The following is a 14572-nucleotide window of genomic DNA, read 5'->3' on the forward strand; positions in this document are numbered from 1 at the left end:
AGCAAAATATAATCAGAATCACCATATCAAAATCAGAATCAGAGTCAGAACAGAATCAAGAAGTCATGCCAAAGGTTTTTTGGATGCCACATCATATCAAAACAGAGTACTGATATTCAGATCATTCACATTTTTCAAAACAGATTCAGAACATCTTCACATCACATACGAAATTTATCAAATTTTCATATTCACTCATTTTTCTCAGTTCAATAACAGAATGACAAAAATAAGCTCATATCCACACCAGTCATGCCAGAAAATACTTTATCCTTATACAGAATTTCATGAGTAATGTAGAATAAATAACTGAAGTCGTTTCAGATTTATTTTCATAACCAAATATATATATTTTTCAAGAAGTCAACCTCAGCTCATTTTATTTTAATGCAAAGTCTAGCATAGGAAACCCGCTTATCTGGACTTCTTAGCCCTTTTAGAATTTTCTTAAAAAATGTCGAACAATTAACAATCGTCACCTATAAAATAATCAAGTAATTCCTGTAAATTTCCAATCAACCACTTATTTCGATATCTAAATCTAAAATACTAAAAGAACCTATTTTAAATCCACAAAACCTAAAGTTCTCATAATTCCTAAGATATCATCATTACTAAAACCATCAATATCCACTTAATTCCTCTCACTATTATACTCTAAGTCATTTCTAAATTGCATAATAATATTATACTAAATACAACTTTGCCACAAAAATACATCTCAAGTTTAAAAAAAATTCTCTTAACATAATTATAACAAAACTTATTAAAAGTTAGGAAGTAAAAATTTCATTTAATAAAAATAGACTAATTAGTTTCTACTATGTACTTCTTAAAATTTATATATTATCACTAATAATATCTCAAATCTTTCTCTATTTCCTTTATAAAATCTTGTATTTTAAAACAAACCTACTAATATATATCAACCAAAACATGATAAACCTATAATCAATTTGATATAAGGGTATCTCAGGGCTTAAACAAAACACATAAGGACCCTTTCGGAAAATGACAGGTTCATATGTCACAGATTAAATCGTATGGGGCCATACTCAGCAAGCGATGGAGGGCACGAAGGCAGCTAGCTGGGCAGTTTTTACAGTGGTGGGGGCGGTGGCAGCACACTGGTTAGAGAGAGAGAGACCATCTAATGAGAGAGAGAGAGAGAGGAACCTTACGTAGAAAAGAGAGAGAGAGAGAGATGGAGAGGGAGCTCGGCGCGAGAGAGAGAATGAAGCTCACCATGAGCCTGAGGTGGCACTCGGTAGACCAAAAGGGCTAGGCGGAGGTTGACAGTGGTGAGCTCGATGGGCAGTGATGTTGCTTGAGGCTGTGGCAACCGGCGTGGAGGAGTTGCGGTAAGTGAAATGCTCTGTTTTTAGTGGCTAAAACAGGGGAGTTTTCGGTTCACTTTTTAGGTGGTTTTCCTCGACAATATGGTGGTGGTGTAGTGGTGTACGGTGGAAGAGCTGGAGCTCCAGTGAGGTTCAAATGGAGGTGGCACATGGCAAGGCGGTGCTACGATCCGTGGAGGTGTAGTGCATGCATGGTTTGCGTCGGTTCTGCAAGGGGTTGCGGCTTGCGTTCTGGATAGTGTAGCTGCACTGCGGTTCACTATTGTTGCTGGATGTGGAGGCAGTGGCTATTCCACGGTGGTCCAGTGGTTGACACTAGGAAAACTGGCTGCTGGGCTTCATGTGGTGGTGATGACGGCACTGAAGTTGGACGGTGGGAAGAGCATGCAATGCACCGATGTGGTTTATGGCAGTGCACATACTCTGTGGTTTAGGATAGCAGAGGTTGTTGTTTTTCCGTGGGGTTCACGGTTTGCCAAAGGTTGGGTGGTGGGGCTACCACACGGTGGTTTACGTTGTGCAAGGAGGAGTCGTGGTTGCTGTTTGCGTGGGGTGGAGATTGGCGTCGAACTAAGAGGGCTGGGTGGTTCTTGTGGCTAGTTGCAGCGACGGTGAAAGGCAGTTTTCAATGGTATAAGATGCAAAATGTATATTAATATGAGTGATAAGAAAACCTTAAAGATTTAAAAAGGGGAAGACGTGCATGGCAGTGACGTGCGTGGGGGGAAAAATTGGAAAATAAAATAATACTAATTATAGTGCAACCATAAAATTATATATTAAAGCAAAGAGCAATTTAAATGTAAATACTAATTAATTTTAAGAAAGCACATCAAAGTAAATTTCACAACTTAAGAATTATAAAATAAATCCAACGAGAAATCTGATAAATTTTAAAACAAGAAAAATAATATTTAAATTAATTAAAATAAACCTTCACTAAAAAAAATACACTAAAATACGGGGTATTACAACATAAGTCTCTATAAACCGTCTAAACCCATTGAAATCAACCTAATAAATAAATAAAATCCAACAGTAGCACTAATACCACAAGATACCCAATAACTATCTACAGCTAATATTGTCCACAAACTCTAATATTGATCTTCAGCTGAACCATCAATGTCAGCAAGCAGAGAGCATATACTAGTATGTAACCATGAGCATTTATAAATTTCGATATGCAGAACAACACATTTACGTTCAAAATGCAGAAACAACATATTTACTTTCAAAATGCACAAACAAACATGGTACAAAATATTAGAGCGAAATTTTCAGAAAAACAAACTTGTTCCCAAAAAGAAAATCATTTGGCATATCTGAACTAAAACATTAAATTCATATTAGCTCATAGCATCACATTGGGACAGATAGCATGTTTAACCCTAGTGGTAGGGTTATAAACCACCATTATATCCGTGGCTCGGCCGTATACCATGTTTCACCCTCGTGGTAGGGTTATTAAACACCATTATACCCGTGGCTGGGCCTTAACAGAAACAAACAGAACATCATCGAAACAGATCTTATTCAAATAACGAATTAGAACTTCATGTTAAGGTTTTTAAATGACACATCATATCAAAACATAAATATCGAATAGCTTCAGATCATTTCACATGTTCGAAATAAACAGAACAAAAACATCTTCATTTATTCATAGCAAAAACTTTTATATTTTCATATTCGCTCTTTTTGCATAGTGGGTGTGTGCGTGGAAAACAAACCAAAGCAAAATAGAGTAAAAGAGGGTCTGTGTTTGTATAAACAGAGGAAAAAAGTGAGATCAAAGTATGAGAGATGGGGGATACCGATGGTAGTGCGAAATCGTGTGGAGGAGGTTGACGAAGATTGCTCTAAAAACCAGGGGTTAAACACATGGTTAAGTGAGAGACAGGTTGGGGGGAAACGATTGAGAGAGTGCCTGCTGAAAGGCGAGGACTTTTGGACAAGAGAAGAGATACAAGTAACTGCAAGATCATGGGTTTGGTGTATACGGGTTGGAGGAATGTGTGGAATTGCAAAACAAGAGGAAAAACTGTGGGCAAAAGGAAAACAGTGCAGGAAGAAATGAACTTACCAAGTGATGCCGTTTCAAGATTCCTTCAAATGCTAGCTTGTCGTGGGCCGGGCTTCATAAAGTCTGGACTTGGCTTTGGCCCTTGTGTTACATCCACCTCCCTTTATAAAAATTCCATCCTCGGAATTTGTAACAAGCTATTAAGATCTTCGTCGAACAACTATGGGTACTTGATTCGCATTTCCTCTTCTAATTCCGAAGGGGCTTCACTGATAGCATGATTATTCCAGACCAGTTTAACCAATGGAAGAGTTTGATTCCGTAGCGGTTGGTCTTTTCTCTCTACTATTTGCACCGGCTCTTCTATATAAGTCAGATTTTTCTGAAGTTGAAGAGGATCATAATCGAAAATGTAGGTGGGGTCGGGTATATACTTCCTCAGCATAGATACGTGAAAAACGTCGTGTACCCCTGCGAGTGCTAGTGGTAAGGCTACCCTATAAGCCACTGGGCCAATCCGATCAAGAATCTGAAAGGACCTGACATATCTAAGGCTCAACTTGCCTTTCTTTCCAAACTTCATGACCCTTCTTATCGGTGAAATTCTCAAGAATACCTTATTCCCAACCTCAAACTCTAGTTGGCGATGATGGTCATTTGCATAACTCTTCTGTCAACTCTGAGCTGCTGTCATTCTATCTCAAATGGTCTATATCTTCTGTATGATTTCTAGACCCAAAATTTGTCTTTTCCCCACCTCGTCCCAATACAAAGGAGATCTACACTTCCTACCGTAAAGCGCTTCATAAGGTGCCATCTCAATGCTAGCTTGGTTACTGTTATTATAAGAAAACTCGACCAGAGGCAAGTGTCGTATCCAGGTCCCTTGAAATCCAACATACATACACCCTCAACATGTCTTCCAAAGTTTGAATGGTCGTTTCTGACTGACCATCCATCTGCGGGTAAAAAGCAATACTGAAATTTAACCTAGTGCCCATGGCCTCCTGTAAGCTTCACCAAAATTTTGAACTAAAACGAGGATCCCTATTTGACAAGATGGACATAGGTACCCCATGCAACCTCACTATTTCTTGTATATATAACTCGACTAGTCTCTCCAGCTTATAAGAAACTTTGATAGGCACAAGGCGAGCGGTCTTCATCAAACGGTCCACTATCACCCATATTGCATCCTATCCAGTTAGTGTCTGTGGTAAGTGTAACACTCGGCCCATGTAAGGAATTCGCATTCGAATTTTTTTATGAAAAGCCCACTCGAAATTGCAATTAGGAAAAATCCCTATCCAAAACGCAAGCCGTGAAAATCCCTTTAGTCTCCACGCCTTGCACACCATGCACCTGTTTTCTCCTCATGCACGTTTTTCTTGCATTGTTCTCCTTTTGTTCCTTCCTAGGGTTTTCTTTTTGTTTTACTATATATATATTGCGTTACACATTTCACGCACATTGCACAGCCCTCTTGCCGTTGTAATTCCCAAGCTAGGCTCTTCGCAGTAGCCCATTTTTTTTGTCCTCACCCGCATGATTTTACTCCCACACACACGTCTCCCTCATTTCTCTTGGGTTTTTCCATCGCCAATAAATATACATATATATACGTACCTGCATGTTAGTTTACCAAGCCTATAGTTGCCACAAAAACTCCCACGGCAATATCCACCCACACACGCACAGAAGCAGCTCCATCCACAAACCACATCATCCACCACAAGCCGCCACCCTCCATAACCTCCATGCAGTACCGTCGCTATCTCTACACCTCCACACCCATGGCGTTAGACCTCATCTGCAGCCTAGTTGCATGACCTCACCATCACAAAAGCCCACGCCTATATCCGAGTTTCCCCCTGCACGACGGAAGCCTCCGGCCTTGGCCCAACCCTTGTGAAACCGTAAGCCACCGTGCCCAGCCACACGAAGCCGCCTTCCGTAGCCTCCATTGCAAACCACGAAATTCCCTTGTTTTTGCTCCCCGAAACAGAGTAGTTGCACCATGGACAACCCCCTATCCTGCACGCCATCGCCTCCCTAGAAGCCTAGTCTCCACGTTCTCAACCCCTTGATCAACCCTTGCATGACCTTCATCACCGCAAGCCTCCACCAGAAACAACCTAGTCCAGCAACTGCAAACACGTTGCACTGCCCTCGCTCTCTCTCTCCGTTATCTCTCTCACCGTGTTGTTATCTCTCTCTCTCAGTGCTCTGTCGAGTTCACCACGTTCCACCGCACCCAGCACTGCACACCTTCCCTCACGGTAAGTCCTCCGTTACTCTCCAAGCACAACGACACTACCTAGTGTAAGTGGTTAGTTTCCGTAAACTTCTGTAGGTTTAGTAAATATCTTGAGTTATAATTATAGTTTTACCCTTTTAGCCAATTGTTTCATGAACAATTGTTTTCGGTAGGACATGGCTTTCCATGAGGTTACGTCGTTTTCAATAAATATTTTAGTATTCTATACGGGTTTTTGTCTCACAATATAGTACAAAATTATATTAGTTAATATTAATGTTTTGGTCGGAGTTATTAAGTGGAAAAATGATGATTTTAGAAAGCGATGAATTTGAGGTTATGAGATTTTAGGTTTTGAGGAATTAAATAGGTTATTTTAGAAGCTTAGGATTAAATATCGAAATATGAGATTAATTGGAAATTTACGAGAATTATGTGATTATTTTATAGGTGACGATTAATTATTGTTCGACATTTTTTAGGAAAATTCTGAAGCAGCTAAGAAGTCCAGGTAAGCGGGGTTCCTATGCTAGACTTTGCATTAAAATAAAATGGGCTGAGGTTATTTTGAGAAGTATACATATTTGGTTATGAAAATAAATTTAAATTATCTCAGTTATTTGTTCTGCATTACTCATGAGATTTTGTGTAAGAAGAAAATATTTTCTGTCATGACTGGTGTAGACATGAGCTTATTTTTGACATTCTGTTTCTGAACTTTGAAAAAGAGAGCGAATATGAAATTTTGTGCATAAATTATGTTGTGATATCATTTTGTTATGTTCTCAAGATTTTCTGTACTCTGATATGATCTAATGTGATTTCTGAAAAACCTCTGGCATAACATTCTGTTTCTATTTATATTCCATTCTGACCTTACCACGGGTGTAAAACTGTGGCCTCTGTTCGGGTTTGTACCAACTTTTCTGTTTCTAGTGCACCCACTTTGGAAACAAAGTGGTTTTCTGCGTGGTCTTTCCTATGTGCAGACTCAGGGCTCCGAGAATGAATAAGGGGAATATTCATATTCTGTTTCTGCTCGGTTAGCTACTGGGCTTTGCACAACCCTACCATGGGGGTTAAACATGGTATTTGTTATGATATGATAAAATAAGATGTGATGTTTCAGTTTATGCTATGCCAAAGAGATTTTGATTATGAATATTTTCGAACTTTCGCTCTGATATTTTTTATAACATGTTCTGATGCTACATTATGAAAATATTATTCTGATTCTACATTCTAAAGGAAAATATTTTGTTTCCGCATTCTAAATTTTATAAATGCTCATGTTTACACACTAGTACATGTCCTCTGCTTACTGAGTTGTTGATAACTCACCCCTTATCTCCATTATTTTTTCAAATATTTTTAATGGTTCAGCTGGAGAACAAGAATAGGAAGTTTTAGCAAGATGTGATGATTGTAGTGGAATAAGTGCCTAAGGGTGTAAGTGCTTATTTGAGAGTCGTAGTTAGTAAACTGATTTTATTTTTCGGGTATTTTGATTTGATGAGTTAAGGATAATTTCGAGATTTTGGAGGATTTCTAATTTATGTTATTGAGAATTTCTTTATCGTCCCCATGGAGGAACTTAGAAATTTGGATTGATTAAATGGATTAATATTTTATGGGATTTTCTAGATTTTGTAGTTGTGTTATTTAAGTTGATTTTAGATATTAAGTGCTAACTCTCCGGACCTCGAGGATCGGGGCATTACAGTAAGCCTATAACAAAATCCATAGAAATATGCTCTCATTTCCATTTTGAAATCTGAAGTAGTTGCAATAACCCTGCTGGCCTCTAATGTTCTACTTTCACCTGCTGACAAGTTAGGCACTGTGCCACAAATTCGGCAATCCCTCTCTTCATGCCATCCCATAAAAAAGACTCCTTTAAATCCTAATACATTTTTGTACTACTTGGGTGAATTGTGTAAGGGGAGCGATGCACTTCTTCGAGGATGAGTCTTTTTAGTTCATCATTGTTTGGCACACAAAACCTATTTCCGAACCTTAACATTCCATCTTCAGAAATGTTGAACTCAGATTTATTCCCTTTTTCTACTTCTTCTATTAATCTCGCTAACTTAGAATCTTCTTTTTGGGCGAGCTTAATTCTATCTATCAAAACTGGTTGAACTATTAAACTGGCCATCAATGCCTGCTAGTCACCACTACCAACCTCAATAGCAGCTCTTTCTAAGTCCATTATTAAGCGGCGTTGAGTGGTAAGAGTTGCAACTGCTGGTCCCACTGGCTTCCAGCTAAGTGCATCAGCAACAACATTAGCTTTGCCTAGATGGTAATTAATGTTGCAGTCTTAATCCTTGACTAGTTCAAGCCATCTCCTCTACGTCATGTTCAGTTCCTTCTGAGTGAAAAAGTATTTTAAACTCTTGTGATTTGTCTAGATTTCGTACCTTCTTCAATTCCGGGAAGCTTTCCTCACATTTTCCAGTCCATTCACGCTTATTGTTCTTCCTAATAAGGGCGGTAAGGGGAACCACTATTTTTTAAAAATTGTCTATAAACCGACGGTAATAACCAGCCAAACCCAAGGAACTTCTAACCTCATGCACATTGGTTGGTTGGGTCTAGTTAACTATTGCTTCAATTTTCTCGGGATCTACTGAAATACCATGCTTTGAGACTACATGTCCCAAAAGTGAAATAGACTCGTGCCAAAACTCACACTTCTTTGAATTAGCAAATAATTTCTTATCCCTGAGTGTCCCAAGTACTTGTCTTAGATGTTCTTCATGTTCAGCTTTGTTCTTGGAGTAGATTAATATGTCGTCAACAAATACCACTACAAATTTATCCAAGAATTCATGAAATACCCGATTCATCAAATCCATAAATACCGTTGGGGCGTTGGTTAGGGCGAAAGGCATGACCAAGAATTCATAATGGTCGTACCTGGTCTTGAAAGCTATCTTAGGCACATCCTCCATCTTGATCTTTAATTGATGATACCCCGATCTGAGATCAATCTTGGAGAGTACCTGAGCACCTTGCAACTGATCAAATAAATCCTCTATGCAAGGCAACGGATATTTATTCTTTATGGTCACTCGGTTCAGCTCTCTATAGTCTATACACATTCTCATTGTCCCATACTTCTTTTTCACAAACAAGACAGGAGCTCCCCAGGGTGACACACTTGGCCTGACGAAACCTTTGTCTAATAAATCTTGCAACTGTTTTTTGAGTTCGGTTAACTCTAATGGTGCCATTCGATAAAGGGCTTTGGAAAGAGGTGCCGTGCCTGGGGCTAGTTCAATGGCAAACTCTACTTCCCACTCAGGTGGCAATCCAGTCAAATCTTCAGGAAAAAATTCTGATATTTTCTCACAATAGTAATCTCTTCTAACTCCAATTCTTCCTTTGCTTCATCCACCACGAAAGCCATGTACCCTTGACACCCATCACGTAATAACTTGCCAACTTGAAAAGCAAAAATAACCGATGGATGGGTAGGCACTCTGGAACCCATAAACCGAAGTTCCTCTCCCAAATTTGAACACCACCTCCTTTTTAAAACAGTCAATACTAGCATAACTGGAAGCTAACCAAACCATACCCAATATCACATCAAACCCAATCATAGGAAAGACTATCAGGTTAGCTGGCATTTCCCTCCTGCTAATAGTTATTGGACACTTAAGTATAATCTTGTTGCAGGTCACTATATCACCTACTGGAGTTGAGACCCTCGAATTGTAATCCATCTGTTCAGCATCAACGAGGCAAAACTTAACATAATCTGTTGAAATAAAAGAGTGGGTAGCCCCCGAGTCAAATAAAACAGTAGCCTTATTGAGAAACAGGGGGATAATTCCTGTGATTACGTCATATAATCCATAGAGATAACATGATAAGTAATCCTAAATTTTAGCAAAAAAAGCTAAGTAGGAAAGTCAGAAAGATTATACCTGTGATTACATCATTCTTGTCCTCAGCTTCTCCTGGCATCGAAGCAAACACTCATGCTGGCACAGTCTTCCGCTAGTTGTTGCCCTGGTTATTCGGCCTAAAGCTTTGAGGTGGGTTAGGCCTTCTGTTGTTCTCTAAAAGCAATGGAAATTCTCTAATGAAGTGCCCATCCTTACAACATTTGAAACATGATCTCACTTCCTTTCTGCACTCCCCACGGTGTATGCGGTTACAGAACTTACAGGGGTTAGTGGTATGATTTCCCTCCATCTGTCTCTTACTTGAACTGCTCCCCTCATTTCTCTTCTTCCATGGCCCTTGATCCAAACTAGAGAATCCTTGTGGAGCAGCTCTCTTCCTCTGTTCTTGAAATTCAGGACCCCTCTTGAGATTCTGCTTGACTAACATCGCCTTCTCCGCAAACCTTGCAGCATACTGGCGCACAGTCATAGTCCCTTGCACTAAGATGGTGAACTCTCAAGCTCTAGATTCCCTATCTGCTTTAGGGAAAAAGCGGTCAAAGAAATTCTACTTGGATTGAGCCCAAACAATCACTCCAGTCCCCTCAGCTTCCCTGATGACATTTTTAGAATTCCACTGTCTCTTCGCTTCTCCAATTAGTTTAAAAGTTGAGAACCGAACTTTTTGCTAATCAGTACACTCTAAAACACTGAATATTTCTTCAATGTCTTGAATCCAATCTTCCGTTGCATTTGTATCGCCTCTTCCATCAAAGGTGGGAGGATGCGTCCGATTAAAATGTTCAAACGTGCAACCGCCATCATTGTTCTTTTCGTTCAAATCTTCAAGGCTTCGAACTTGACGATGAACTGCCATCCTAAAAGCTTAAACTTGGTAAAACGTTCTAAAATAAATAATGGCGAAGATATTAAATAAATAGAATAAATCAAGAAAATAAATAAAATATACATATAAACACAAATATATATATATATCAGATAACTATTTAATCTTGACATCGCTTAATACTCACATACATCTTTAGAATCTGAAACCTCAAAGTTATGAGTTTAGTTCCCAACATTTGCCAAATTCTAAAATATCAAATCCCCACCAAAATCAATCATAAGGTTTATAGAAGCTCAAACTTAAATATCTACATGATCATCCTTATAGTCCTCAAGTTCCTACACTACCCATTTGAAATTTTACATCCTATGAACCCACAGATATCTAAACCTCGAAGGTTTATACTATGCAGAAACTCAAACCTGTCTTTGATACCAACTGTAACGCCCCGACTTCGGAGATACAGGGAGTTAACTCTAAACACCTGATAATCAACTCCAACAATACTAATATATTTCCAAATTCAAGAATATATACTTCCAGAACACCAAATCAAATGTAAATACTTCAATTTAATAAACCACACATATTCACATACCAAATCCTCAATATAACAACCCAAATAAAATATCAACTTCTCTTCATGTCTCAATTAACAAACTAGAATAAAATAGAATCGACATAAGTCTCCATAAACCGTCTAAACCCATTGAAATTAACCTCATAAATAAATAAAATCCAACAGCAGCACTAATACCACGAGAAACCTAATAACTATCCACAACTAATCTTGTCCACAAACTCTAATATTGATCCTCAGCTGAACCGTCAATGTCATCTGAAAATATTATGAAGATTAAGGGGTGAATTATCAACAACTCAGCAAGCAGAGAACATATACTAGTATGTAAACATGAGCATTTATTAAATTCAATATACAGATCAACACATTTAAGTTCAGAATGCAGAAACAACATATTTACTTTCAAAATGCACAAACAAAACATGGTACAAAATATTAGAGCGAAGTTTTTAGAAAAACAAAATTGTTCCCAAAAAGAAAATCATTTGGCATATCTAAACTGAAACATTAAATTCATATCAACTCATAGCATCACATCGAGGCAAATACCATGTTTAAACCACGTGGTAGGGTTATAAACTACCATTATACCTGCGGCTAGGCCATATACCATGTTTCACCCCCATGGTAGGGTTATAAACCACCGTTATACCCGTGGTTGGGTCTTAACAGAAACAGACAGAACATCATCAAAACAGATCATATTCAGATAACCGAATCAAAACTCCATGCCTTGGTTTTCAGATGACACATCATATCAAAACATAAATATTAAACAGCTTCATATCATTTCACATGTTCAAAATAAATAGAACCAAAACATCTTGATTTATTCATAGCAAGAACTTTTAGATTTTCATATTTGCTCTTTCTGCATAGTTCAGAAACAGAATGTACAAAATTAGGTCATGTCTACACCAGTCATTACAGAAAATACTTTCACTTATATTGAATTATGCATATGCAGTATAAACATCTGACGTCGTTTTCAGATTTCTTTACAAAAACAAGCGTGCTTATTTTCAAAGTCAACCTCATTTCATTATTTTTTTTATGCAAAATTAGCATATAAACCCCGCTTACCTAACTTTCGAGTATTATCTATGCCTTGAATCGAAACTCTAGTAGTAACACCACCTAAACAAAACTTATACCCAACATTTAATAAACCAATCTAATAAGCTACTATTTATTGAGTAATAATCCAAAACAGTCCCCTTTAACACAATAAATATCATAAAAATTAAACACGAACAGTGCCCTCCTCAAACCATTAGCATTTAGAACCCAACACAGCCACTAAAATCCGCACACAGTAGTCAAACACAACTCATACAGCTGACCTCTTGGCAACATGCATTTAATCAAAAGAAAAATTACCAGCAACAAAAATACCACTCCCCCCTTGATCACTGATATTCCCCATCCGCCATGTAAATAATAAAAAAAAAAAATCCACACTACCACCATATCACCTACACCTTATCCACATTTCAAAATTCAACCATTTAATGCACAAAAATGTTTCGGAAGAACATTACCTAAAAGAGTAAAAAATGCTTCGCACCACCTCGAATCAAAACAACCCACTGTAATCTAAGCCCAAAGTTCACTGAAATCTCTAGTGAAAGACATAGTGGTCTACGCAAAGCAGGATGGAGGGGTCTAAGTGTGTGCACGGCAAACCAAAACAGAGTGGGTGTGTGCGTGAAAAACAAACCAAAGCAAAACAGAGTAAAAGAGGATTTGTGTATGTATAAACAAAGGGGAAAAGAGAGTGAAAGTTAGACCAAAGTATGAGAGAAGGGGGTTACCGACGGTAGTGCGAAATCGTGTGAAGTTGGTCGACAAAGATTGCCCCAAAAAGCAGGGATTAAACGCACTGTAACGCGTTGGTCCCGGATGGGTCGGAGAGTTACCTCTAAACACTTGAAATCATGTCTCATTATACAAATGTAAACTCCAGTTCCTCATTTACTCATAGACCTCACTGCTTTAAACCATCTACTCCAAAATAAATAACTAAGATTATGACAAAATCTTAAAATAAAAGCCAACTTCCCCAAAGTGCTAAGTCAACAGAGCAGAACGAAACTATTCAATAAAAATTCTCCAATAACAAGTACCCTCTTTGTATTTAATAGACTATGCTCACAAAGCCTTACCCATGCTTCCTATTCTTGAACCTCCGCTAAAGTATCCAAAAATCTCTTAAAAAATGTTGTGGAGATAAGGGGTGAGTTATTAACAACTCAGTAAGCAGAAGACATATACTAGCGTGCAAACATGAGCATTTACAGAGTCCAATATGCAGAACAAAATTTTTTTCAGAGTTATTATGCAGAACAAAACATGTTTTTAAAAGTAACAGAGCGATGATTTTAAGACATAAAAAACCCAGAGTACTTTGCATAACATAACCTGATTATCATCATCACATCAAAACAGAGCATCTCATTGAGTAGAGACCATATTTCACCCCTGTGGCAGGGTTGTGCTAATCTCGGTAGCCAAACTGGGCAGAGACAGAGATGAAATCTTTTCCTTATTACTCTCGGAGCCCGAGTGTGTACACACAAAAGACCACAATAAAACCATTTTGTTTCCAAAGTGGGTGCTCTCAGAGACAGAGAAGTTTGTACCAACCCAAACAGAGCAGAGCATTACAGAGCAGAGCAAAGACAGAGTCAGATACAAGAACAGTACACCATGCCAAAGGTTTTCAGATGCTACATCAAAATAAAACAGAGTACCAAAACATAATCAGATCATTCTCACATAATGAAAATAAAAGTCGGAGCATCTTTCTAAATCAATGCACAATTTTTTAGATTCTCAATATCGCTCTTTTTTAGATTTCAAAGACAATATGACAAAATTTAGCTCATGTCTACACAATGCATGTCAGAAAATATTTCCTTTTTCATACAGATTTCATGAGTAATGCAAATAAGCGACCGAGATTGGTTTTTTCCAAGTTCTCATTTCATCACAAAAATATGCAAAAATTTTCAGAAAGTCAACCTCAGTCTTAATAACTCTTATAAAGCCTAGCATAGGAACTCCGCTTACCTGAACTTCTTAGCTTTCCAGAATTTCTCCATAGCAGTACTAAACGAAAATCAATCGTCACCCATAAAATAGTCATGGGCTCCTATAAATATATGAATTTAACACAATTTTTCAATGCTTACAACTAAAACGCTATGTAATCTATTTTCCTAAAAAGCTAAATTTCGTAAAACCCTAAAATATCCTAAATTTAATACCAGTAGCATATAATGTAGTAGGAAATCGTAAATTTCTTTAAACAATAGTAGTTCATAAAATATAGTTAATAATATTTTTAAAAATCATTGCAAACTACTAATCATATCTAATTTAAAACCATACAAGGTTTATTTCATATAATAGGCTTAAAGTGCTTAAAAAAAATAAAAGATTAAAATACTTACAGTTTACTACCAAAAATCAAATTGTAAGAATATTTAGTAATTTAACTTGAATCCGTAAATGTAAATTCTTATGCTTCAAACAAGACACACTTAACACAAGTTTAATATGAAAATGGTCCAATATGAAGCCATCTAAATGAAAAG

The 14572-nt window shown here is 37.7% G+C and overlaps 1 protein-coding gene across 1 annotated transcript; it reads right to left on the bottom strand.

The window, feature by feature from the left end:
* Positions 1-3604: 3604 nt before the first annotated feature.
* Positions 3605-3967, bottom strand: LOC121267200. The gene has a single exon (XM_041171057.1). It carries the CDS (start codon positions 3965-3967, stop codon positions 3605-3607), a length of 363 nt encoding a protein of 120 aa, XP_041026991.1.
* Between the last annotated feature and the right edge of the window lie 10605 nt (positions 3968-14572).

The sequence above is a fragment of the Juglans microcarpa x Juglans regia genome, chromosome 5S (assembly GCF_004785595.1).
Source record: "Juglans microcarpa x Juglans regia isolate MS1-56 chromosome 5S, Jm3101_v1.0, whole genome shotgun sequence".
NCBI classification, from domain to species: Eukaryota; Viridiplantae; Streptophyta; class Magnoliopsida; order Fagales; family Juglandaceae; genus Juglans; species Juglans microcarpa x Juglans regia.

Bases quoted from the DNA above. Each gene is read 5' to 3' on its own strand.
- LOC121267200 (XM_041171057.1), bottom strand. From the start codon at position 3,967: ATGAAGTTTGGAAAGAAAGGCAAGTTGAGCCTTAGATATGTCAGGTCC.